At 41.2% G+C, this 27,743-nt stretch overlaps 2 protein-coding genes across 6 annotated transcripts in view; one reads left to right on the top strand and one right to left on the bottom strand.

Moving 5' to 3' along the window:
* Window positions 1-17,333, top strand: part of AVL9 (AVL9 cell migration associated) — a 46,170-nt gene extending 28,837 nt beyond the window's left edge. For 2 of the 3 annotated variants that reach the window (XM_053265124.1, XM_053265123.1), the window contains exons 10-16: window positions 329-873; window positions 6,616-6,750; window positions 7,919-8,138; window positions 10,149-10,266; window positions 11,335-11,388; window positions 12,158-12,246; window positions 13,340-17,333. In XM_053265124.1, the coding sequence (XP_053121099.1) occupies window positions 329-873; window positions 6,616-6,750; window positions 7,919-8,138; window positions 10,149-10,266; window positions 11,335-11,388; window positions 12,158-12,246; window positions 13,340-13,434 (1,256 nt within the window). In that variant the 3' untranslated portion in view covers window positions 13,435-17,333. The remainder of the gene's footprint in view (window positions 1-328; window positions 874-6,615; window positions 6,751-7,918; window positions 8,139-10,148; window positions 10,267-11,334; window positions 11,389-12,157; window positions 12,247-13,339) is intronic. The other variant, XR_008310344.1, reaches the window with a different exon arrangement.
* Window positions 17,334-20,177: 2,844 nt separating this feature from the next.
* Window positions 20,178-27,743, bottom strand: part of KBTBD2 (kelch repeat and BTB domain containing 2) — a 20,654-nt gene continuing 13,088 nt past the window's right edge. For all 3 annotated transcript variants that reach the window (XM_053261395.1, XM_053261394.1, XM_053261393.1), the window contains exons 3-4: window positions 23,944-24,109; window positions 20,178-22,876 (exon numbers count right to left, since the gene is read on the bottom strand). In XM_053261395.1, coding sequence (XP_053117370.1) covers window positions 21,341-22,876; window positions 23,944-24,109 — 1,702 coding nt within the window. In that variant the 3' untranslated portion in view covers window positions 20,178-21,340. The remainder of the gene's footprint in view (window positions 22,877-23,943; window positions 24,110-27,743) is intronic.

Below are 27,743 nucleotides of genomic sequence, written 5' to 3'. Positions count from 1 at the left end.
TGTCGCACAACTGTGTTTGCAATTTTTGTGCTTGCACAACAGTGCTCTTGCACAAACATTACATTTTACTGTGTGTGTAACAATGTTTAGCATGTCGTCCAATATTTCAAGCTTTAAATATATACGTTCCATAAGAGAACATATGATTATCCTTGTTCAGGCAGATGAAAGATATCAATCGTTATCCTTATTTAGGCAAAAAGGGGTTCTCCAAATAAGGACTTGCAAGATGGTGTTTTAAAATAGGCAATACAATTTGTGTTGATAAGCTAAACTCGCTTTCCATGATGCTATTATTGAGGATATTTATATGACTTTTGCCTTTCAGGTATGATAGAACATGGCCTTACTGACTGTTCACAGTATCGGCCAAGAAAGAGCATATCGGAAGATACTGGCCAGCAGGAAGTCCCACCCACTTCAGATGATTATGTTTCTTGGTCTTCTGTGGATGTTCCAAATGCAAATCTGGAAAAAACTGAGAAAGGCCAAAAGTTGTCAGGAAACCAAGCAGGGGACATACAGAAGGTAGAAGTGCCTTTATCCCAGATACAGGCTAGTGGGAATGAAACTCAGGCCTCCAGAGACGCTGGGCAGCATTTGAAACCTCCTCGCACTTCACCGGAGTCATCTGAAAGTGACTGGGAAACGTTAGATACTAGTGTTCTGGAGGATCCTGGCTCAAAAGGAGAACATGAAACAACTTCAGTAGCAGGGCAGAATGAAATCCATTTGAAGGAATCTACAGTTTCTGAAAGCATTCCAATTACTGTGCAACCTCAGGCTAATACAGGCCACACAATACTTGTTCCTGGACTTATATCTGGTTTGGAAGAGGACCAGTACGGCATGCCATTAGCAGTCTTCACTAAGGTAGTTCCTTTTAGTAATTAATAAGCAAGTCACCAACATTTTAAGGCCTCCTTTTCAAAAGGCAAGGCACAGTTTCTTGTGATATGCATATAAGAGGTCTCATTTTGGACAGTAAATGTTGTGGATCTTTATCATAATAGACTTTGAATGAGCTAAGTTAACTCACCATTTTAGAGAGACAAAAGAGATATCAAATTGATTTTTGAGGGAAAATAGTTGCCATGCCAGCTTGTAGAACAGAAAGAAGAAAAAGACAGCAGGAGCTTTCCCACACACAGCTTCCAGCTCTCGGGGTAAATGTTGAGGGAAGCCACTTCGAATTACACTCGCAGCATGAGGGAAGCAACTGCTCCTCTCTGCTCTCTGGTTTTCTTTCTCTGCAGGTTCACAATGCATGCCTCTGTGTTTTCCATTTAGCCGAGAGAAAATGAGTGTTTGGGAGCTCCATGAGAGGAACACAATGTTGCCTTCAAAATCTTGTGTCCTAGACTGGGAGCATTTGTATACACTAAGAGTTTTCTTCCCTTTTTCCCAACACATGTGTGGTGTGCTCTACGTTAGTTTCTTGGTAAAACTTCTTATTTTAACCAGTGAAAACCTTAAGTAGGTGGACTAATATTGTTAATTAAAAAAAAAGTTAACTTCAGCATACACAGAGGTTTGTAAGTAGAACTTACAAAGAATTTGCTTCATAAGAACAGCCCTGCTGGATCAAACCCAAGGCCCATCTAGTCCAGCATTCTGTTTCACACAGTGGCCCACCAGGTGCCGCTGGAAGCCTACAGGAAGGAGTAGAGGGCATGCCCTCTTTCCTGCTGTTACTCTCCTGGAACTGGTACTCAGAGGCATCCTGCCTCTGAGGCTGAAGGTGGCCTATAGCCCTCCGACTAGTAGCCATTGATAGACCTCTCCTCCATGAAGTAATCCAAACCCCTCTTAAAGCCATCCAGGTTGTTGGCTGTCACCATCTTGTGGCAGATAATTCCACAAGTTGATTATGTGTTGTGTGAAAAAGTACTTCCGTTTGCTGGTCCTAGATTTCCTGGCAATCAATTTCATGGGATGACCCCTGGTTCTAGTGTTATGAGAGGGAGAAGAATTTCTCTCTATCCACTTTCTCTACACCATGCATGATTTTATAGACCCATATTATGTCTCCCTTCAGTGGTCCTTTTTCTAAACTAAATAGCCCCAGGTGTTGTAGCCTTGCCTCATAAGAAAGGTGCTCTAGGCCCCTGATCATCTTGGTTGCTCTCTTCTGCACCTTTCCCAGTTCTACAATTTTATTTTATTTTTAGATGTGTTGACCAGAATTGTACGCAGTACTCCAGGTGGGGCCGCACCATAGTTTTGTATAAAGGCATTATAATATTAGCTGTTTTATTTTCAATCCCATTCCTAATGATCCCTAGCATAGAATTGGCCTTTTTCACCACTACTGCACATTGAGTTGACACTTTCAATGAGCTGTCCACCATGACCCCAAGATCCCTTGCCTGGTCAGTCACCGACAGCTCAGATCCCATCAACGTATACTTGAAGTTGGTGTTTTTCGTCCCAATGTGCATCACTTTACACTTGCCATTTTGTCACCCACTCACCCAGTTTGGAGAGATTCACCTCCTGAAAACTCTTCACATCTAGGCAAGGCAGCTATATATATATAGAGTGCTTTCTTCTTGTCATGTTAATGATTATGTAAATACTCTAGTCAGTGTCAACGCTTATAACCAGGATTTTAAAAACCTAGAAATACATTGAGACAAGCTGGAATTTGGAAGACAAAGCCCAATTTGTGTGTGGGATGCTTTCAAAGATCTCGAATGGACTTCGGGGTAAGTCTGGCATACACTTAGAGAGCGAATGCACACACTCTCTTCTGAAGGAGATTAGCTGGAACAGCCCTTTGTGGAAATACTCCAGGGGGCTGGAATTAAATGCACAGTGCATTTGAAGATTTCCCTATCCTAGTAATGTAAAATAAGCAACTGGTATTGGCGTGTAGTTTGAGCAACTTGACCTAGGAGGACCTCTTAACTGTCAAGAGTGAGCAAAGATCACTAGGAGAAGAAATGAACTGACATTCAGGGCAGATGAACGGAGGACACACACTTTAGAGTCCCTATGACATCACTTGGAACTTCCAGGCATGCTCTTGTAGATTGGGGCTCTTTCAGGCTGAATATAGTGAACACTTTCTCTGACCTGGCCAGATCCCATAGCAAAAGAGCAGTGCCAAAAGCGAATGTCACTCAGTGAGCCCCTTAGCGGAACTGGGGCCCAGCCTGGCAATTGCCTGCCTCCATCAGTTAATGGTACCCAGCATGGAACACTCGTTAAATTTTAACTGCTAAGGAGTTAAATTGTCAGCGCAGCATTTGAGAGGCAAAGGGGCCTGTGCTGTCACTCAAGAGGGATGCAGAGAAGGCCTTACAGGTGAAACTCGAAAAATTAGAATATCGCGCAAAAGTTCATTAATTTCAGTAATGCAAATTAAAAGGTGAAACTGATATATGAGATAGACGCATTACATGCAAAGCGAGATAAGTCAAGCCTTAATTCATTATAATTGTGATGATCATGGTGTACAGCTCATGAGAACCCCAAATCCACAATCCCAGAAAATTAGAATATTGTGAAAAGGTTCAACAGTCTAGGCTCCAGGTGTCCCACTCCAATCAGCTAATCAATCCATAACACCTGCAAAGGGTTCCTGAGCCTTTAAATGGTCTCTCAGTCTGGTTCATTAGGAATCACAATCATGGGAAAGACTGCTGACTTGACAGTTGTGCAGAAAACCATCATTGACACCCTCCATAAGGAGGGAAAGCCTCAAAAGGTAATTGCAAAAGAAGTTGGATGTTCCCAAAGTGCTGTATCAAAGCACATTAATAGAAAGTTATGTGGAAGGGGAAAGTGTGGAAGAAAAAGGTGCACAAGCAGCAGGGATGACGGCAGCCTGGAGAGGATTGTCAGGAAAAGGCCATTCAAAAGTGTTGGGGACTTTCACAAGGAGTGGACTGAGGCTGGAGTTAGTGCATCAAGAGCCACCACACACAGACGGATCCTGGACATGGGCTTCAAATGTCGTATTCCTCTTGTCAAGCCGCTCCTGAACAACAAACAACGTCAGAAGCGTCTTACCTGGGCTCAAGAAAAAAAGAACTGGTCTGTTGCTCAGTGGTCCAAAGTCCTCTTTTCTGATGAGAGCAACTTTTGCATCTCATTTGGAAACCAAGGACCCAGAGTCTGGAGGAAGAATGGAGAGGCACACAATGCAAGATGCTTGAAGTCCAGTGTGAAGTTTCCACAGTCTGTGTTGATTTGGGGAGCCATGTCATCTGCTGGTGTTGGTCCACTGTGCTTCATTAAGTCCAGGGTCAACGCAGCTGTCTATCAGGAGATTTTGGAGCACTTCATGCTTCCTTCCGCAGACGAGCTGTATGGGGATGCTGACTTCATTTTCCAGCAGGACTTGGCACCTGCCCACACTGCCAAAAGTACCAAAACCTGGTTCAATGACCATGGGGTTACTGTGCTTGATTGGCCAGCAAACTCGCCTGTCCTGAACCCCATAGAGAATCTATGGGGCATTGCCAAGAGAAGGATGAGAGACATGAGACCAAACAATGCAGAAGAGCTGAAGGCCGCTATTGAAGCATCCTGGTCTTCCATAACACCTCAGCAGTGCCACAGGCTGATAGCATCCATGCCACGCCGCATTGAGGCAGTAATTGCTGCAAAAGGGGCCCAAACCAAGTACTGAATACATATGCATGCTTATACTTTTCAGAGGTCCGATATTGTTCTATTGACAATCCTTGTTTTATTGGTTTCATGTAATATTCTAATTTTCTGAGATTGTGGATTTGGGGTTCTCATGAGCTGTACGCATTGATCATCACAATTATAACAAATTAAGGCTTGACTTATCTCGCTTTGCATGTAATGCGTCTATCTCATATATCAGTTTCACCTTTTAATTTGCATTACTGAAATTAATGAACTTTTGCACAATATTCTAATTTTTCGAGTTTCACCTGTAAACATGAAGGCTCTGTTCTTTGCTACTATGACGAATAGCCACAAATACATACCTTATTCTTGAATTTTTGTATTCCTTTTTAAAGCCATCTAAGCTAGTGGCTATGACAAGTCAGAGATTGTGTCAATAGTTAGTGAGGTCTGAAGGGTTCCTCAACATTAAAAGCAGCTCACTAGTGGTCTTCAAACATCCTTTTACATTACAGGAATTCTTGCTTTTGTTTCCAGATTGCTTGGCATGGGTTTTCTTCTTGTTTTACCTCGCAGGTTTGTGGTTCATTTTAATTAACAGCACAATGTTTATAAAGCAACAGCTGAAAGTGGGCTAGAATTACTGATTCTATTTATAATTTCAGATTATTATGCCTTCAGCAATATCCTTTAAAATTAAGATGTAGTGCACATTGTTGCAAGATTTTTTAAAAATAGTAAACTTTCCTGGAAAGCACTGGCATACTTGATGGCATAAGAACACAAATATTATAAGGTACAGGAAATGTAGCCATTTGCTCTGTAATCTTAAATTTATAAAGCTCCCTGACAAGAAAACAGAAGACCTCTGTCAGCAATTGTGTAGATTTCGAGTGAGTTTATACCATCACTTGTATAGGGTGACATTTGTATCATCATTTCCTATCATTCTTCCACAGTTGTTCACATTATAAATTGTGGCCCCATGGTGACTTTGAGGAAGTTATCAACTGTTGATTTGGTCGTTTTTAGAGTTTCTGTGTGGTGAGGTGTGTGTGTGTGTGGCATCTATAAAACTTAGTAACAAAGTTACAATGGAAATACATATAATAAAAAGATGGATTTTTGCAGCCTGCCTCAGTTGTAAAAGAGTTTTCCATGTTGTAAATCAGTATCAGTATGTTCAGTCTTCATATTCATTATTAAGACTCTAAAGGACATGGTAACTGGACTTACAGTTGGATCAATCCGTTCTTACTGTTGCATCGCCCAAAAGCCATGACATTCAGGCACTGACAACTCAGGCTGAATTTAAACCGGAGGCCATAGCTCAGTGGTAGTGCATCTGCTTTGCATGCATGCAGAAGATCCCAGGTTCAATTCCTGGCACCTCCAAGTAGGGCATAAGGTTTGCCTGTAACCTTGAAGAGCTGCTTCCAGTTAGTAAACAATACTGAGTTGATGGACCAATGGTCTGATTTGGCATAAGGCAATTTCCTATGTTCCTTAAACTAAAGGCCCAAGAGAGGTATCCTAACCAGTGTAGTAATGTTAAATCATGGAATGGTATACGTAAACAAGTTCTGTGATTGTGTGCTGCTCTCTTTCCTCCCATTATGTGCCCTGGTTTCTACCCACGCTTCTAATTTAGCAGCAAACCATGGTTTGCTGCTAAACTAGAAGGGAATTGGTACATGTGAGGGAAAGCGGGATTGCACAAGCACAGACTTATTCACATAGCAATAAACCATGATTTAGCATTGCATCAGAACCAACACAATGATTTCTATAGCCTGTTAAAGTTGTAGACTGGTCTGCTGACAATTTAACTTGATTGAACAGAGCAGTATTCTACTGTAATGCCTGTAGATATGATGACAACAGAGTAGTAATTGCAGTCTTTAGTTTATTTTTCCGTTGCTCATTAATTCTCCTCCCACCAAAAAAACCCAACCCCAAAATCGACTTTATTTTTTCACAATTAATACCTTCCCTTTTCTGTTCCAGGGGTACCTTTGCTTGCCATACATGGCACTGCAGCAACACCACCTCCTCTCTGATGTAACCATTCGTGGTTTTGTTGCTGGAGCAACCAACATTCTCTTTCGGCAGCAGAAGCATCTAAGTGATGCTATTGTAGAGGTATCAATCCTTCCTCTTTACATACAGAATTAATTGAACCGTGAACCCATTTGAGCAATCAACTAGGTTATGTGCCAAGTGGTTCTCGGAACCCACACCCCAGCTGCTCTCCTCCCCCCCGCATTCTGCTGCACAGATCTGAGGATATGGCAAAATGTGCCATTTTAAAAAATAGTTATAGAGCAGACAAGTGACAACGCTTCTTAATATGTACTTGCTTAACTGTCTAGTATAGTTGATCCAAATGGAAGATTCTTTCTTGAAATATAATCCTACTAGCCGACCCTGCACAGAGCATCTGTGCACTCTTTGGGGCCGGCTGTTATTTCTCCCCCCACCCCCACCCTCTGCCCCAGTCTCCACTTCCAGGCCCAGCCGCCTCTCCTCCCCACCGCCACTTCTCCCCCACCACTTTCTCCCCCGCCCCGGGCCTTGCCTCTGCAGCTAGGCTGGTTCCGCCGCTGCGGCCAGGCCTGCTGCTGTCATGGTGACCAATCCTCATGGGTGTGCCTCAGCCAATAAGGCCCAGCCACCAGCTGGGCGCTGGGACGCACATTCCAAGGCACACCCAGGAGAATATTTTTTTTATATATATATATATATATATATATATATATATATATATATATATATATAAATAAAAGATTCTGTCTGTCTTGTTGGCGAGTAGCAACCAGCATCTAAACATTAGGGCACTGTTCAAATTCCTGAGTAAAACCAAGGCTTTCCTCTCAAACACATGCTCCAGAAACGACTGAGGTGAAGTCTTTAAGCATACATGTGGTAAGTGGCTGAAACAAAATCTTGTAACATAAATTGTCACTATTGCTTGGAATGCCTCCACAACACTATTACCAATAATTCTTAGACTTGCAGAGCAGAAGGGGGCCAAAACATCCTCTAGTCCGTCACCTTCTTCCCTTTCCATGTGTACAGTCCTTGCCACAGCCTACCATGAGAATGAATAAGGTGCTTGCCTGTTTGAGGGACTGGTAATTATGCATTATCATTGATAAGCCACCTTTATCTACTTCCTTTACAGTCAGAATGTGTACATTTCCAAATGATACTACACTGAACATTAGCTGTGGCTTATGGTACAATGACAATAAATTGCTTCTCTTAAGAATATTGCTCTCTGGTTTAAATTTGGGATTATTTCTAACAGATTGAGGAAGCTCTGGTTCAAGTCCACGATCCAGAGCTCAAGAAGGTTTTGAATCCCACAACAGCTGACCTGAGATTTGCAGACTTCCTGGTGAAGCATGTAACTGAGAACAGGGATGATGTATTCCTGGATGGAACAGGCTGGGAAGGAGGGGATGAATGGATCCGTGCCCAGTTTGGGTCATATCTCCATGCACTGCTTGCTGCTACTCTACAGCCAGGTAAGCTCTCGTGCTGATCTTTATATGTATTATTTGATTTAAAATAATGCTTTTATGCCTTCTTAGCCAAGATGCAACGGCAATTAATTTAGGAAGTGGGAAGGGCACTGGCTCTGCACTGAGACCATGTTAAAATTATAAGATTGCTTGTACCCCCAAAACTGCATACTACTGTCAGTTTGCTACCCACAAAGCATGCTTATTGTCCTGAAAATAACACTTTTGCAAGCATACTTCACTCATGAGTAGGCAGATGTGTGTGGAAGTTGGAAAGCCTGTGGGAGACTGGGTAGAAATCCTGGTGACTGGGTGCGGGGGGGTGTGCTTTAGTGCCTGCACACGCAACATCACGTTGCCCTGTAACCATAATTTCCAAAGCATTCCCTTCACTTCCTTGGCCTTGACATCTGCTCCCCAAGCCATTTCTTCACCCACAGCTTCTTTGATTGTACATTTGAATGTTCAAAGTGCTTTATATCCACTGTTGTGACACTGTAATCCTGATAACCCTATAAAGTATGTCAGTAGTATTATCCCCACATTGCAGATTGAGGCTGAGAGAGCATGGCTTGCCTAAGGCCACCTAATGAGTTTGTGATAGAGATGAGGTTGGAACCAGGGGCTTATTGATGTGTAGGTCATTGTCTTAGCCCCTTCCTACTCCAGCTCCAAATAATAATAATTAACACATTATTTAGAAAAGTTTCTGATTACAGAACTTGGGCTTCCTTGGATGCAGGTTGTTGTTGTTGTTGTTGTTTTTACATTTATATTCCGCTCTTCTTCCAAGGAGCCCAGAGCGGTGTACTACATACTTAGGTTTCTCCTCACAACAACCCTGTGAAGTAGGTTCGGCTGAGAGAGATGTGACTGGCCCAAAGTCACCCAGCTAGTTTTTCATGGCTGAATGGAGATTTGAACTCGGGTCTCCCCGGTCCTAGTCCAGCACTCTAACCACTACACCACGCTGGCACTTAGCTCATTTTGAAAGGGCTGAATGAACACTGTGTGTACTGGAGGCACGGGAAGAAACTGTTCTGTATCTCCCCAAGGGCAGCTAAAATCCTCGATTATCCCAATTCTATGTCCCTTCAAACTATATATTGCAGCTTAGTCACATGACCCATCTGATTTAAAGCTTGGTTTCAAAGTGTGCTGCTACTTCCCATTGGTTTTAGAAAACAAACAGCTTTTGGTCTCCTGTAATATTCCATCTGTTGACTGTAGAAACTCTTGACTCATAAGCTCTAGTACTGGAAAGTTGCACATGACAGAATTCCTGTGTGTTCCAGGATTTAAATCTTAACAGATTTTGTGGAGCTTGGGGTTGTTTTAAGGTATGCAAAATTAAAAACCATTTGCTTGCAGTTAGGTGAGAATAGATCTATATGTTTGTTTGTTGTCTTTTAAAAACTATCCTAGGGCTGCAGTCCTATGCACACTTATTTGGAAGCGAGTTCAGTTGAATATAGTGAGTAAACATGCATAGGATTGGGCTGTAAGTGCATTAACCTAAGCACACATACAGGCTTGGGTACAAGGTAGTTGTTCCCTTTCCAGTCAGTCAGTCTCTCTCACACCATCACAAATGTCAACCTCGATTGCTGTTTCTTCAGTTATCTGCGTATTAATCAGTCCTGTGTTGCAGTTACTATGTTGTCCATAGCCCTATTCACATTATATTCCACACACCTGTAATCTGTGTACTGCATATACAGATCTGTACACACATAGTTATTCATGCATCATATTCAACACGTGTAGTAGCATACTTTCTATTTGCACCCTGAATTTGAGGTCTCTACCCAGGTTTACTTTTTAAATGAACACGTACACTCATTCACACAGAAACATGTACGAGTGTATAAAACATCTCTACAATGTAATGTCTGAATTGGGCTAGTATATATATATTTTTTAAAAGGCAAATATGCTCAGACACAATTTCATCTGCACACACAGCATGTGAAGAATTGCATCTCCACTTCATTTATCTCTTCTATTCATCAGATAGTGAAAAACTATTGTCGGATTTTGGAACCACCTTTGTAGCTGCATGGAAGAACACACACAATTATAGAGTGTGGAACAGCAATAAACACCCAGCTCTTACAGAGGTAAATCCTAGGTAAGAAACTCCTTTGTTTAAAGATGTGTATGGGAGAAGTGATTACAGTTTACACTTTATTAGTATTATCATCAGTGTTAGTGGCTGAACTAAAATGCAAGTGCCCATTTAATTTATATCTTTATCAGCCGTGTAAGCTATCCCCACACCTGCTTTGGTTATTTGGGAAGGGCAAGTTCCTGCATAAACAAGCCCTAGGATCACCCATGTTACTGGGATTGACAGCATTGCTGTACATAGGTTTCATTGGTCCTTAGTGACATCAGCACATAGCCAAATCTGGCTTTGTAGCATCATTATACCTAATACGTGATCGCCTGTTGGCTAGGATCACTCAAGGAGTAGCTGGGGAAAGTTGCAAACATGGGGAAAGGGTAGGGTTGTAGTATTTCCTAGATTTTTCTTTTCGGCAGGAGGTGTTAAGTTCTGAAATCAGAGACATTCTACTAGTGCTTCCAAAACTTAAACTGTCCAAGCTCTTACTAGGTATCTGTACTCTCTATATTCCCTTGACTTTATTTCTGAATATAGTTCTAGATGCTGTTTGTGGTCTTTTAATTTCAGAACTTTCTGCCCAAGAATTCACTTCATTCCTTATAAGTGCTTTTTCATACTTAAAAATTTATAACCTCCAAACAACAGTTTAGAGAGAGAATTGAAAGCAGCTAGTGTGTGCCAGGAATGGACTATAACCTGACCATTTAAAGGCCAACCAATGCCAGAGTAGGGGGAGGAGGGAAACAGAGAAGAGTGGGAAAGCAGCAAAGGAAAAGAGAAATTTCCAGGGGATAAATTCTGAGATGGATCAATACAAAGTCTCTGAACTCTGTCCATACCCTTTCCTTACCTCCCAAGATAAGACAGAGCCAATTGACGTTTGTGTATGCGCGTGCGCGTGCGCGCGCGCGCACACACACACACACACACAAACGAGAGAGCTTTTTTGGAACAGATGCTGAAATGTTTGGTAAGAGGATGATGGCTTATGGTTTGTTTTTATTGTTACAGCTCAAAACAAATCTTAAATTGTCTGGTTTGTTCTTTTCCTCCCTCCCAAATTCTTTTCAGTCATCCATTCCAAGGCCAGTATTCAGTTTCAGATGTAAAATTAAGATTATCACAGTAAGTACTGTATCTTTATATGCTTTTAGAAGTTTAATTATTTTTGTGGGCAGTAATAACTTCTGAAATGTAGACAATTGTATAGAGCTTCCAGCTCCAAGCCCATCATATTAATGTAAGGATTTCTGCATTTTTCTAGACCAGTAATCACTCTGTAATACCTCTCTTATTTAAAATCCCTTTGTCCATTTGACCACACTAAATTGTGACCAAATTGTGGTGGGGTTATTTGATCCATTTTAATCTGGTTTTTGGCACGGTCTTGAGACTAGGATCTGGACAGAGCAAGTGCATCCCTGTTGGTTCAGCTGAACCTGAGTGGCTTTTGTTACCATAGGCTGTGGGGTCCAGAAGGTGCCTTGCAGGGATGAGGCAGGGGGCATGATTTTACAGTGGCTCCTGCACTATTCCTGCAGGATAGCCCAGAACAGGGATTCTCAACATGTGGTCCCCAGATGTTGTTAGATTTCAACTCCTATAATCCCCAACCAAAGGCCACTAGGACTGGGGATTATGGAAATCCAATAACATCTGGGGACCCACCATTGAGAATCCCTGGTCCAGAAGATGATTTGGGCCCGGGGGGGACTCCTGTATGACACCTTTATAGTCTCTGGATGCCTTCCTTGTGATGGCAAAGTTTTAACTTACTGTTTTTCACTTTGAATCATTGAGAAATGCAGGGCACAATTTTTTAAACAACAAACTTCAAATGCTTGAAATTAATAAAATAGCAGGTATATAATGTGATTATTTTCATTTTGCTTAGTTCAGTTCAGAATAGTGAACGGGGTAAGAAGATTGGAAATGCTATGGTTACTACCAGTCGGAATGTTGTACAGACAGGAAGAGCTGTAGGTAAGAAAGTGAAATCAGTGTGTGCTGACAGATGCATGCTGCAAACACATATTCGATAATGGCTTTAACTTCCGGGTCAGTCTGTACATAGCACCACTAGCTACACACAAATGTTGCCACCTTCAGGATGAAGGAGTAGAATGAAGGCAACTGAGCAGCTGCAAAACATTATTGTTGGTACCACAAATGTGTCTACTGCACTTCAATAAGAAGTTATGAAAGTGGTTTGTGTAGCAGCAGAAAATAGAAGCTGGTTCCCTGTCCCGAAAGTGCTCGCAGACTAAAATGTACAAAGACAGAAGCATTGGCAACAACCACTGGAGAGATGCTGTGCTGGGCTGAATAGGGACCATTGCTATCCCCACGACATACAGTATGTGCTTAAAAAAAAAAAGAGTACCTCTTTGCCTAGTTAGCAGGGATAATATAAAATCCGAGAGTAGAGAATACATATTCAGTCACGGCACTTGCCCTTCATCTGCAGCGAATTGACACCAGCATTGCACGTCTGTCTTATCTTCCCATCCGGGAGAATTCTGCATGCTGCGTAATTATTGGCCAGCTAGGCACCAGCTGTCAGTTTTTAATGCTGAGCTCCTAGGTCCATCCTTAATAAGCATCCTCCTCCCCTCTGGCTTCTGCTGCAGTCCGTATGTCACACTATGCACCATCCACCTGGAAGCCCCTGTTCAGGTTTACAGGCAGGGTAGAAAACCCTGGAGGGATGGATAAATCTGAACAGCCTTGATGATATCTCCCGAACCATCGGATAGCCTTCCAATTCTGGAGGTCTGCCATAGTTTAAACCAGCTTGAGAAATATTGTGCAGCCTTCCTGTTGGAGCAGGCAGTTTGCAAAGGGGCGCTTTTGATGACACACTTTTGTATTTCAGCTTTAAAAAAAAAAAATCGGTTAGTGAATCAACTAACCTGAGCACAGGAGACAAGATGCGAAACAGAAAGCCACATTTTCTGCTGCTTGCTTGAGGAAGCTTTTTCAAGAGAATCGTGACTGTCACACTAAAGTCCCCCTTAAATCTCTCAGACTTCTCTCACGTGCCTCTGCCTAACCCTCCTTTGCTTTTAAAATGCAGGTCAGTCTGTTGGAGGGGCTCTTACAAGTGCAAAGTCAGCCATGTCCTCCTGGCTTTCCACTTTCTCCCAGTCGACGCACAGCCTTGGGGAGTGATCATGCTGCCGTGGACCAAACCCTGGCACTTCTTTTGAGAGAGAAACCAAATGGTTCCGCTAACAACGTGCACACGAATTCAAGCAGCATGAGGATGAAGGATGGCCTTTCAAGCTGTATCACAGGATGTCATTTGCATCCATGCCTCCTTGTGTTTTTAAATCTGAGCCTTTGTAAAGACAATAGTTAAACGAGCCTTGTCGCAGGATAGGCTTTATTTTCCATTGTATGCTGCTCCTTGCACCGTGAAGATGTTTTATGTAAACTTTGATGTCTTTTAAACTCCAAATCTCTAGACTTGTTTTTTTAAACTTCGGAATACAGTTGGGTTGTATTCCAGCTTGAAACAGAAATTATGCCCCAGAAGCTAACATTTCAAGACCTAGTTCTATATATACACATACATACACTCTAAGTTCCTTTCATTTCAGTGCAACATACTTCCACAAACTTGTGCAAAGAGGGATGTAGCCCAATACTGCAGTTCTAAGCACCTGTGAGTGAAGTGAAGTAAAAACAAATTGAATTTAAAATAAAGGAGCAAAACTGAGTTCTCAGCTGTGGCCTTAATACTTTGAACACCAAATGAAAGCTAATACCATGTCTCCGGACTACTATCAGAAGTTTTGCACCAGTTTCCCCTTTTTACAAACCCAGTCAGCAGCGTTTTAAATTTTATCCCAAAGTTAAATTAAATTTAGAAAGACATAGATAACAAAGAGTCTACAAAGCTTGGCTGAACTACATGTCTTCCTCCTACCTTCTCCAAGAAGCACTACTTGCTTGGAACAGGTGGCTGGGAAACTTAATAGAAACTCAGTAATTCAAGGCCCCACTCGATTAATGAAGTGAATGTAATTTTTTTGGTTTAAGTGGGGGTACTGTTCGATTTCATGTCCCCTTTGGCTTATGCTGTATTCCCATAGTAGGTGTTACTTTCACCACTGAATACATATAACCTCTTTATAACCTCTACCTCTTTGACAAAGTTAAGCTCCATGTGCAAGAGTCAGGAGTACATAATAATTTTCTCCCTAGCTGCTATAGAACTTGCAATGTGTGGATCAGCAAAGACTTGAAAAATGATTATTGTAACTATGTATTACTTGGTTTGCTGCAAGCTATGAATGTATGTATTGCAGTATCAAGAACTATTCCCCTCTTGCAGTGTGGGCATCAGGGAAGTTATACATATAGCAACCTAATTTGGTTTGGGGTAAAAGGGCACTTCTGAGAGCATGATTGTCACTTACCAAAAAGAAATAAAACAATACCAAGGCTCCCTTCAGTTCTTTTTATTTTTAACTTACAGTCCCCACCTTCCAGCTCCTCCTAGCTAGCTATCCTTGTTGATTTCTCTCCCCTTTCAAACCTTAAATGGTCCAAATGGATGAAGGCCATATAAAACTTTTCTTCAAGTTGTGTCCTCTAGAGCTAGACTGCTTACTCGATCTCCTGAAAACTGAATATTCACAGCATTACAATAACAGTTTGCTCTGGTACAGACAATGCAACTTGCCCCAGTCAAAGGTTCCTGCATTCTGCCCATGTCCAGAAGGCCTGGTCTGCAGGAGTGGGGGTGGTTGCACTACAGAAGGATTTTTGTGCAAAAAATTTGTTTACAGCTATCACATGTAAGAGAAAGCATGTGCATGTGGTTAACATGTACAGATCTATTGCTTATAGGGAATGAAAGCAGTGGACAATTGTAACATCTGTAAATACACTTCTATGTTAACTCAAGATACTGTGCACATCTTATGCTGTTGAAATAATGGTCCTGGGGACAGTGCTGCTCTGATTAATCAGCTTCAGGTAGCTTCTGGCAAGCTGTTTTGAGCACATACTTTTCCAAAATCATTCTTTGAAACAGCACGTAGCTAACATCTTGTATTCTTCAAATGAGTAGAGAACTTTCTTCCGCTAGTAGTAATACACTGCTCTAATATGAGCTAAATTATGATTCCGTTCTCTAGCCAGAGTTTACTGTATTCACGAAAAAACATTTTTACCATAAGGTACTGTGTAGAGGTCAGCCTTTTATTAAAAACCACAGAATAAGTGCTTATGCTATGACAGTCACTGCAATGGAAACAGGCCAAAACACCTTCTCCAACTACAAAGAAATCCTTCTAGTTGTAACATCACCTAACATAATGTGCTGGTTTTCCTCTTCCCTTAAAGTGAACACCTTTTTATAGCTGATTAATTTTTAGGCTGCATAATGAAGGATCTGCAGTACCTTTAGAAGATGGGATTGTGGTTAAATGTGTCATTTAAACAGTTTAATGTACAACCGTTAATAGCCACCACCTTGGAGTGAATGTTCACTATTTTATGCACCATTTAAACATCTTTATACTTTTCTGAAAGTAGTCTGGCAGTATTTAATTGAACAAGTAATGGTGTCAGTACAGTTTAAAGTGTTATAGCATATCATTTTCTGATAAGAAAAACTGAAAAGCCTGTCAATCTGTTTTTTGTGCACTACAAGCTACAAATAAGTACTCATCAGCTATAATATACACCGGACAATTGTCATAATTACATATTGTAGGGTGTGAATTTGTAAGGTAGCATACATGAGTACCAGAAGGCTCTTGTGAAAGTACCACATGGATAGTCCAATAGTTAGGAATGTGTCTCTCCCTGCCCCCATTAATAGCTTCCCCTTGGGCCATGGTCTAATTCAGTAGAAACTGCACATAAGAGTTGATGCTTACGTAAAACACATTCATTGAAAAGATAATCAATTCAACTAATATACTGAAGACAGTAGCACTACCATTCATTGAGGTGGTAAAAATAAGATGTAGCACAAGATGCTGTTCCAGTTCTAATCATGGTTTACATTGTGATTTTGCTACTTCTATTCTTGGAGGGGCATTTCTCAAAGTTAAGATAGGGATCTGGATCTAGCTATGCTTTCAGTGACATTCATTAAAGGCTGGCTTGTATAAGTTTCTACAAGGGATGTAATTGAGAATAAGTCGGCATCTTATTTATATAAAATGTGGGATTCAAGATCTGCTTAAGAACAGGACGGTATATGAGCCTATCCTACCATGCAAAATCCACACACCAAAGTGTGTGTGAGCCAGTCCCAAGCAGCAAAACCATTCAGTCTCCCAATATGTGAATCAGTTACATGGCCAATAGTGCAATCCTAAGACTTGTTCTCATTAGCAAGCAGATGTTCAGAACACAACACACTAACTGGTGTGCCAGCACATTGCATAGTGTAATGTTTCATGGCCACTGCAGGATTATGCTGGTTTTCATCCTACAGTGTTTAGGATAAGGCTGCTAAATTGATATTTTGTAAGACTTGTTTTGTGTGCTGGTGCTTTCTACTAGAGTTATATATTTGCATCATGCACAATGCAATTGATTTTAGATTTTTAATATCTTGCAGTTATTTAGAAATGTGTACTCTATTACTATTAGATAGGCTAGAAATACCTCTACTGCTTAATTTCTCAGTCCTATTTCTACTCCAAATTTAAGACTTCATCCATCCTACAAGGCTTGTTTTGAAGTATACAAATACCGTATTTTACGGACTATAAGACGCACCTTAATTTTAATCCAGTTTTTCAGAGTTTTAACATATTAAACTGTTAAAACATATAAGACGCACCTGAATTTTGGCGGATATTTTTCGAGGAAAAAAGTGAGTCTTATAGTCCATAAAATACAGTAAATTGACTGCCTAATCATGGACTGTGGTGTAAATTTCCACTTGATCTTTAATACTAGCCTCATGGGAGAAGAGGGTTGATAAGGTATTTCATCTATTGTCAATGTGCAAAGTTACTGTATACAAAAGACTATTAATGCTTTTGCTCTATATTTTGTTCTAAAGAAAATAAACATAGTTCTGGTTTTGCTTGAATGTATCTTTCTGGGTGTTGCGTATTTATTGGAAGAGCTGTTGCCTAGATGTAGCATAGAGATTCAGATATTACTTTCTTCTAGGCTGAAACGAGCAGGCCTCAAGGTGGCAACTCCCTTACCACCAGTAGAAAAGAACCAGCAAACAGACAGTTTGCAACAAACATATGCCTTATACAGAGTCAAACCATTGATCTGTCAATCACAGATTTGAGTATCCGTGAGTGAGGACTTGTGGTGGCCCACGTATCTGCAGTTTGGTGACTTTTCAAATTTCTAATTTTTAACCTTATTTTTCCTATCTCTTCCTACTGTGGATCCCCTAACCCTGTTTCCCATGCATTGCTATGCCTCATCAACAGCAAAGGTTTCCAGGAAAGGAACCCTCGCGATTGGCGAGGGATGACTGTATTGCCTAACACTGACTGCTAGCAGCAACTAGATTTCAAGCAGGAATCTTTCCCAGCCCTATCTGGAGATGCCAGGTATTGAGTCTGGGACCTTCTGCATGCAAAGCAGATGCTATACCACCAAGCTACAGCCCTATAATCTTCAAGATTCTAGAGACCTATTTTGTTCTGAAGAATTTTATAGGTAGGGTCGTGCAAAATAAAGTCAGTTCTCAATCTGCAGATTTCATTTTTTGTATACACAATTCTGGCACTCAAATTAGCTAAATAAAGTATACTACCTTTTGTACCAGAATATGCTGGGGGGAAAGGTTTAATTTTTTTGTATTTCTTAGAATTCTGAATATAACCACTTTCACTGTTCTCTGCTGATTTAACACACAGATCAGAAATACAAAAATACCATGCCCCAGAGAAACAAATATTTCTCAGATTCAAATTTACCATATGTCATTCAATAAAATGAAGTTTGTAGTTGAAATTTTTACTTCTTTTGCAAAACACATTATCTATACATTATATAGAATTATTATATATTATAGATGTGTAACCTACACAAAACAATTCTGCCCAGTCAATAACTGGCCTCACCTAAAGTAGTGGAGGGAGGTCATGCATTTGAACAGGCATACCACAGCCAGGTGTATTGGATTAATCTCTGGCAATTTAAAACAAGAATTACAAAACTATCTCCGGGATCAACAATTGTTAGTTGTTTAGAATGCAGAAAACAAGAATCACCTCAACTAATTTTATTTTGGATATGGATTGTTACTTTGTGTTGTGATTAAGAACACTAATGGCATCTTCTTACTAAAGGCTACTCAAAACGCTCCAATTCATTTGGAAGATTTGTGCTTTGTCCGTTCCCTTATATCCATCTTTCTAACCTGCTCCCCTCAGTGGCGCTCTTACCCCTGGACTTCGGGGCCAAGGTCCAGAGCCTCCACACCCCTTGAGGGCCACCAAATTCTCCTTAAGACTGTCCTGGGTGGTGTGATTGCCACTGGCCTACACTGCATCGGGTGGCCAAGTGTGATTATGATTTTAGAGATGGGGGAGTGGGGAAATATGTTGGATGGGGATATGTTAAGTTGCGTGTTGAAATGTTTCTGCATCTGCATATTTGCATAAATATACATTTTATAGTCTTTCATTATTGTGAATTCAGCTGCTATTTGTGCCTTCAAAAAACCACATGTTAAATATACTGTGTGTGATGGGGATGATGCTTAACTTGCAGGGAATGGGGGTGCTCCAAAGGCCTTTGGGTCCAGGCCCCAAAGTTACCTAAGTGCACCTCTGGCTCCCCTGCCCCCATTTTCACCTGCTGCTGCCTAAATTATTGCCAGCATTCTAAATATCCCATAACAAAGTATAACTCCAAAAATAATCATCAAAATACAATTTATAAACTTATGTATTTTCACAATGATCACTTCCAGTATTTGCCTGTGTACTATCTTGTTCTAGGATATTTTAGTTTAGTTGAATGTTCCCTACTAATGCTGTTTCCACAGCATTACAGAGATGTAATGCCTTGGGGCTGCTGCAGAGTCAGAAGGCAGCCCCAACACTGTTAAGAATACATAGTTGTGTTGGCAGCACTTCTGCAGTTTTCTTCATTGTCATGAATGGAAAAAACTTGAATCCTGACTCCACAGAAGCCCTAGGCTAAGCTACTAGACAGGATTCTTGGTTGGTACTGAGATCACAAGTTTTACTAATAAGAGGGCATTTGATGATGATTTTTTAAAAGCCATTTGCCTACAACTGAAAAGTGAAATACCTACACAAATGAGTATTTTGTATTCCATTATTGTTCCCTATCCTTTACATGCTCCTCACTCCCAAAACAGAATGAAAACTTGCAGATGAATGCTACAAGAATGCCAAGCACAAAGTATATCACAGCAATACAGTAGAAACTGGGAGGTTTTCAATAGAATGGTATTGTGCAGAACTGGGAGTTTCAGTCCTAGCAAGAACATGCTCGATTATAACAAGACATCTGCTGCTAAAGTTATACCTAGTGCTCTGGGTATTAGTAATACGGCTAATCCCTCCTTCAAGAAGGGGCATCCTTAGATGGTGTATGTACTTCCAATTTGGTTTTTTAAAAACTTTGTCAGCCTTTCTGAAAAGCCAACAAACAAGGCATTAATGCATAAGAACCTATGCTCCAATATGTGATGTTTTCAAGGAAACATGAGACTCCTGTACATCCTGCTGTCCCTGATTTTCTAAATGGCTGAAGCCACTCACTGTAAGCACCAGCACTTCATGAGGGGTTATCGGTTTAAGTGTGTGAGTGATTGTATACCATACAAAACACAAATGAGGGCTAAATTTGTATAGGGAATTTTTTTAAATCAAGGTTTTCCAGAAAACCCACATCAATGCCACCCCCTAAAAAAAACCACACCAGAGTACAGAAACTTTGATTCAGTTTTTTAATAAATTAATATCATTCAAAATACAGTGCCAGAACATGATGCAGCTGAACATGCTAGTACGATCGATCATGAAGCACCTGTGCTCATGTCAGATTGGCGGCGCCCCGCTACTGCTAGTGGTTCCTGGGATTAATGCCAGAGCAGCACTGGTCAACTGCTCTCCTGCACTGAGGGTACAGAGTATTCCTGAACAATTTGCTCCCCCCACAAAAACAAAACATGACAACTAAGGGATATCTATACACAGTCACACTACAGTAATGCTTGTTATTAAATTAACAAAAATAAAGACCTGGTTAATCCACACTACATCTTTGTTTACACTGGAGCAGGGGGAACATAAGCAGCAGGAAGTAATATGCATGAGCCAATGTTTCTGAAATACAGAATGTGGAGCTATTTACTGACGAAAAGCTCCACACAGACCCGCACTAGTAGGGGCTGGCAATTCTTATTGCAAGCCCAGCAACGTAAGTTCACACCTGGTAAACAACCAGCTGCTCAGAAGACCTGTATTCTAAATAGACAGGTATAAGTTAGTGAAAATACATGCACCTAAATAATAATAATAATAATAATCATAATACAGCTTGACTGAGCCTGCAGTCATTTTGCCCTGCATGTCACCGTAAAATGGAAGATCTACCCTTCCTACCACAGGTAGATCCATGGGATTTGTTTCTTCTTTTACATGGCATTAATATACCACCACGGCTGTTGTATATTAAGTGCAGCACATTCCATTAGGCCACACAGAATCTAGAACTAGCACATACAAAGATTTCCAGAACTCACTCAAATATAAACTGGAAGATACTTTCAGAGCAATTGACATACCATCCTAGAAACAGAAGCTGCTTTTGTGAAAGTTTCCTGAACTAAAAGTCTTCACAGGACTAAAAATTTAGACAGTAAGCAGATGCTTTAAGCTTGCAATATACATAGAAATCCCCATCAACTATCAGAGGGATTGTTTCAGATTATGGAAGCATATCCGCTTGTAAGTTTCACTGATTTATGTTCCATGGCCACAAACTTTAAATAGGGCATACATACGACAGCCTTAATGTTGCAGTTTCCAGCCCTATTCTTTTATAAGGAATTTTCATAACCAGTTACAGGCATGCAGTCTTTGAATTTTGGGAGCTATACAGGTGGTAGGGTGACCATCTCTCCATCCAGCTCAAACTCATCAGCTCCATCTGGTGGGAAAAGATACGGTGGAGGCTTCCATGGGGACTCTTCAAGGCAAGATGGATAGAGTTTTCCCACAGTGCACCTAAAGTCTTTCCCCAAATCCCAGAGCACCCGCTCAGATATATGCTGCCGCAAGAACCACCGGTCAAGGTCCATATCATATTGGTAGGTGGCATACTTGGCTCTCTCATTCATGTGGGTTTCTCGTATGAAGACACATAGAGAGTTGGAAATCACAACAGCTCTGACACAGGGGTCAGAATAACGCTTGGCAGGGATATTGGCTGCTGTGCGCCATTCGTTTTTATTTACATCATAGACTTCCACGGTTACCGAAGACCCATCTAGAGTGCTGGTTGGGATTCTTATACCAGTGTTGTTGCCAACATGCAAGCCTCCTATATAAAATATTTTGTCTCCAAAGGCAGTAGCTGAAGCAAAACATCTGCTAGTTTGTCTCATAGCCATTTCAACCCAAGCATCTGACCTGGGGAAGTAGCAGTACATCAAATTGTGTGCCATCACGTAAATGCAGTTATGAAGAGCAACTGCTGTACTCCAGTGCCATGCACAGGGCAACGGGCTTACCATGGTCCATTCGTCTCTCTCGGTATCATACCTTTCCACAGTTCTCCTGTTGAGTTCTCCACCTACACTGTCTCCTCCAATTGCATAGATGTGGCCTTCACAACAAACCAGGGATGGCTTTATACGAACAAACAGCATTGGACTCTTTGGAAACCAAGTGTTTTGTTGGGCATCAAACCAATAAAAGCAATTCACAATTCGGAAAGCAACCTGAAGTTTGCTAGTTTTATTGTGGTTGGGTTTTGTGTTTTTCAGCGGGATTTGCCCACCTGCTATATAAATATCATTATCAGGAGTTACAAGCGTCCCAACCTTATGCAAGTCAGCAGGAGGGCTGCAGAGCTTGTAAACTTTTTCAGCCTGGGGACTGTAGCAAACTGAAGAGTAAAGACTACCAGGGCTTTCAGCAGCAGCTTCAATAAAGATCATCATCTCCTCCTTAGTCATTCCAAGCCTTGGCTTAAAAAACTTCGGCATAGATTTATACAATCCTTGAACCACTACAGATTTGTCATTTGGTGGTAAGCCTTGAAACCAAGCTCTTTGCGTAACCTCGGAAAGCGCATCAATTCTTATTTGGCTAAGAACAGATGACAAATACTGTGATCGAGATTCTGTGTTATACTCCAGCCATAACATAGCAGCTTCACGAACGGTTTCTTCCTTTTCCACATTTAAATTGTCACTGCTCAAAATATCTATCAATAGATCATGGGACAGCTGCATGAAAGCATCCTGGTGGTATACAGCTGTGAACTTGTGTTCCACCATCCTCTTCGCACTCTGTTTCAGCTCTTCACAGCTGAAGAGATCAGCGAAACTCAAGAGCCGTACACAGTTCTCTGCATTAATTTTTTTAATTAAGTATTCTCTACATCGCTGTAATACATCTTCTACCTGCAATGAAAAAAAAATTAGAAAAAGTCAGAGTATTGCTTACATTAACTACAGTTGTGGACTTACAGTTTGTGAGACAAAAACCAGGAAATGGATAAGTTCCCATGAATTTCCAGAAGGGATCTTCCACTCAACTTGAGCACATCTGCTGAACATGGTTGAAGGGATCAATTGGGAGTGTGGATCTCTTCTCTATGTCCCAACATAATGCTCAACAGACACACTACTAGGCTACTAGCGTTGTTTTCAGTTTGGAACTAGGCAAAGGGAGGGAGAGAGTCCCCTAACTTTTAATGTTGAAGCAGAAACCAGGTGATTGAAGAATCTGCCAATCTCCCAGTGATGTCTGCTCACTGTCTCCATGGTTAATAGGGACAAGTGCTTCCTTTACTCCTGCCTAGAGGTCTGGGGACCTCAAAATTCTGTTCTGCTTCCCAACCTCACCAGCCATGTCCAAACTCTGTGGGGATGGGAGCCAAAGGAGAAGAGAGTACATCAAAGCAGAGGCTTCCCAAGGCAAGTCTTCTCTTACTGCAAGCCACAACCGTCAATATCCCACACATTCTGAACAGTGATACTGAAAAATTCCTTGCAGGCCAACAGGTGCAAACTTGGACCCCCAACAGATCATTTTTTGGGCTTCTTTTTAATGCATTAGTATTTCTTATATCCTATTGCATTCATGACTTTAACGTCCTTTAATATAGGTTCCCTTTGAACAGCTTGTGATAGTGCATAGCCTCCCTACATTAATGAAAATCAGATTCACATACTAATTTTAGAAGTATTTGCTTGGAAGTAAACTTCTCTGAAGCAAGTAGGATATACTTTGAAAGTAAAGTAGCTTGCAACTAATGTAAATGCTGACATGGCAGTTTGTTAAATGTACTGGAGGATACCTTTCTTCCCTATCTTTACCCAACACAAATTGCCTTGAGAACAGTTTCTTAAAACCTATTTACACATTTGAATCAAGAATGATGGCTCTTTAGTGATTCAATAGTCACATTTCAGATGCAGTTTCAGGAAGAATTTACAACTTAGAAAATTGAGTACAGAACTCTTACCTGTAAGAAGCAAGCTGTTTCATAAAGCTGTTCGACTGTAGTGTCATTTATTGACAAGTTACCTGTGTAAGCATAAGTTATTATGATTTGTAAAGTTGCTGCATCCACATTCCTCAGATGGATATGCGTTTGCTTGCTTTCACTCAACCCGCTCATGAACATAGCCCTAAAGAAAAAACACAAAGTACATTAACCTTGGCCATCTTCTAGCTTCTACCTTAATTTCCCCAACTCTGAGACCAACAGCTGAATAAAGTTCTATATTCTTAAACTTCCAGGACTGAACTGATTCATGATAGCTGCATTCCAAACTGTACTCACAATCTCTTGAGAACCGATAACATTTCATTCAAGTATTTATACAGTTGGTGCCACTGTGCAATACACGATACTGGCTCTTACTAAAGATTGGGAGATTTGGTACTCAGTACTACATCACTCAAATTTCTATGGGAATGAAACCAGACTTATTTGCTCTCGTTTCTTCCCCTGCCTCCCAATATCAATTTTGGGTGTGTGCAAAATTTAGGTATAAGCACCCAGGACTGTTCAGCTTTTTTCAAATTAAAGCAGTTGAAATATTTCTTATTTACCACTTGCTGCAAAGGTCAAGTCCTTATGAATATTTATATTCTGCTTTTCAACAACCAAACCCCCCCCCCACCTCTTGACAGTTTTCATAGGAAAGAAATGAAATGGTTCTATTCCCAAAGGGCTCAAAATCTAAAAACAAACAAGAGGAAGACACCAGCAACAACCACTGGAGGAATGCTGTGCTAGGGTTGGATAGGGACAATGGCTCCCCCACTGTTAAATACATGAGTCACCACTTTAAATGGTGCCTCTTTAGTCAGTTAGCAGGGTTCAATTTGCATATATATGGCACTGTTCTTAAGTGCCAACTTGCTTTACCTGTACCTGTTCCCCTCCTTCCAGATTTGCCTGTGTACCAATTCAAAGATACTGTTTCAGAAAACCACTGAATTTGCAAAATGCCACAAAACCATGTTACATCCATGTGATGCACAAGAATTTGCTGCTTCAAGCAGATATGACACCCACATTTATAAAACTGAGGGCTAATTCATACATGGTCTGGGTATATTGCTTATCTACACAGCAGGATGTAGGAGCAACTCCTGAACTTCTGCACTCTCACTTCTTGTCCCATCAGTGCACATAACATGCATTGAAGACCTATATACAACCTATATCCTGTTGCATGAATAACTTGTACATACAGGCCACATGAAATTCAGCCTGATGGATCCGTTTTACTCCATATTCTTACCCAGAAACAAATTAGCATTTCTTCATATATTTAGCAAGGTCATAATGTTCCCTAAATTTAAGTCACATTGAAAATCTTTATTTAAGATAGATTATAAGTGAAGTTCAACTTATTTTGCCCTCCTTTGCCAGGGAAATTCAACAGTGACCTAGAAATAAACGTGTTAATTATTAAAATAGGCCTAATAAAATGTCTCAATTGTTTGGGCCAAAGTGCATTCCAACCCATACATAATAACGACAGAAGCACTGTAATTGTGTCAGAACAGTTACTGGATTTTTTCACATTTATTTACAGCATACAAGTAATGTCAACTTTTTTTCATATAGACACCGTATAGCTATACCTCTGGTACCAGTCTCAATTGAGTTAATTTTGTTTAATTTATTATTCCCAAAGAATTTTATTTTAAGTTACCTGTATTTAAATATGTTTTGGGACAAGTGTCTAATTTTCAAATTAAAATGTGAGTTGCCAGGACTTGCAGCATAAAAACAGGTCGCTCACTTGTAACTAATGATCTGGTAAAGCTCAGTCAATATCCATAAGAATTGGTGGTGCGCCTGCACAGGACCCTCGTGGTAGCATGCCACAGCTCGAGACAGAGCTCTGCCCCCATGCCTACAGCATGCTATTTAAAGATGGGCCGGGCACCATGTTCTTCAGTTCTTGGATGACCGCTGTGGAGGATGATAATCCAGAATAAGGTGAGTTCATCAATGAAGGAGAATAGCCTGCACACTCAATACACACATAGCGTAGCACTACTGCAGAGGGGTGGTCCGGGAGGGTCTTATGGATTTCGACGGATCTCTACAAGATCAATAGTTACAGGTGAGCAACCTGTTTATCTGGCTCAAGATCCATCGAGATCCACAAGAATGGTGTCTAGCTAGCTCCCCCTGGAGGAGGATGCAGTAGTAGCTATTGCAACACCTGCTTTAAAACTCTTCTCCCGAAGCTCACCTCAGCAGCAGAGCGCACATCTACGGCATAATGCTTGACAAAAAGTAACTCAGTGGACCAAGTTGCTGCTTTGCAGATGTCTGTGAAGGTTACCCCCAATAGGTGTGCAGCTGAAGAAGCGTAGGTACGGGTTGAGTGGGCCTTGATTGCTTCTGGTGGTTTCACATTCTGCGACTCAGCATAAAGAGCTCAACTATCCGTCTGGACATTCTTTGACTGGAAATACAGGAGCCTCTTACAGACCCGTTGAATGCTACAGACAGACCTTTGGTGGACCTGAAGTCCTTGGGGCGATTTGGGTAATACAGAAGTGCCCTCCACACATCCAAGAAGTGCTTTGCAAACTCTAAACGGGTAGATGGATCCCTGAAGAACAAAGGGAGAACAATGTATGGGTTGAGGTGGAAGTCGGACACTACTTTGGGTAGAAAGTCCGAGTCCTTACACATTAGCACTTTATCCGAATTCTGGTGTATGACGAATCTATGCACAATGTTGTAAATCTACTTACAAGTTTAGCTGTAGTTCTGGCCAGTAGGAAGGCAGTCTTCAAAGTTACTAGTTTGATGGAGGCAGAACCCATAGGTTCAAATTGATCCTCTGTCAAAGTTGAAAGGATCAAGGATATGCTCCATGGGTGTGTGAACAGGTGGATACAAGTTCATAAGGCCTTTCAGGAAGACTTTACTCTCTGGGTGCGAAAAAGAGAATCTTTCTATCATAGCCCTGACATTTTTAAGATAGTGCTGCTAGAGCAACCTTTAGAGACACATTAGCCAACCACTGTGATTTTAGGTCAGTTAGGTAAAGGTGCACATCCCTGACTGTGGCCTGGTCAAGTTGAAAACCATGCCTCCTTGCATAGATTTTGAAGCGGAGCTATTTACCCCTGTAATTACGTCTGGTGGAAGACTTCCTTTGGTTAAGAAGTATCTTACTAAAAAGCCAATTCGCCATGCTGTTAGGCAGAGTGTGAGAATGTCTGGATGCAGTACGCTGCCACTGTCTAGTGTTGGGAAATCTACCTCTTGTGGTAGTATTTGGTTCTGGTTCCCTGACAGTTTGAGTACATGTGGAAAACATGGTTGCATTGGCCACCATGGAGTCACCAGGATACATGATGTAGGAGCCATCAGAAGGCAGGCAACCACCCAGCCAATCAGTGGTTACGGTGGAAACATATAAGGCGTCTCCTGCTGGCAGTCTAGCTGGAAGGCGTCCCCCCAGTAATTGTGGGTCATGCCCTGCCCTGGAGCAGAAACAAGTGAACTTTGTGTTCTCCGAGATGGCAAAGAGATCTACAGTCGGTCGCATCCAACTTGTAAAAAGAGGTGCAATGTATTCTGTCTTGATTTCCCACTCGTGCTGTTGTGGGAAATCAAGGATGTTGTCTAGGCCCTTTATGTGACTTCGAGATACTGTCCCTCCCTGATGGTTGATGTAGGCCAGGGCCATGACATTGTCTAACTGCACCTGTATAATTTTCCCTTGTAGAAGTAGTAGGAAGGCTTTCATTGCTTTGAAGACAGCCAGAAGTTCCAGG

Source organism: Hemicordylus capensis, chromosome 6 (assembly GCF_027244095.1).
Source record: "Hemicordylus capensis ecotype Gifberg chromosome 6, rHemCap1.1.pri, whole genome shotgun sequence".
Lineage (NCBI taxonomy): Eukaryota > Metazoa > Chordata > Lepidosauria > Squamata > Cordylidae > Hemicordylus > Hemicordylus capensis.
Note: the sequence above shows the minus strand (reverse complement) of the source record. Positions and strands in the feature narration are given on the sequence as shown.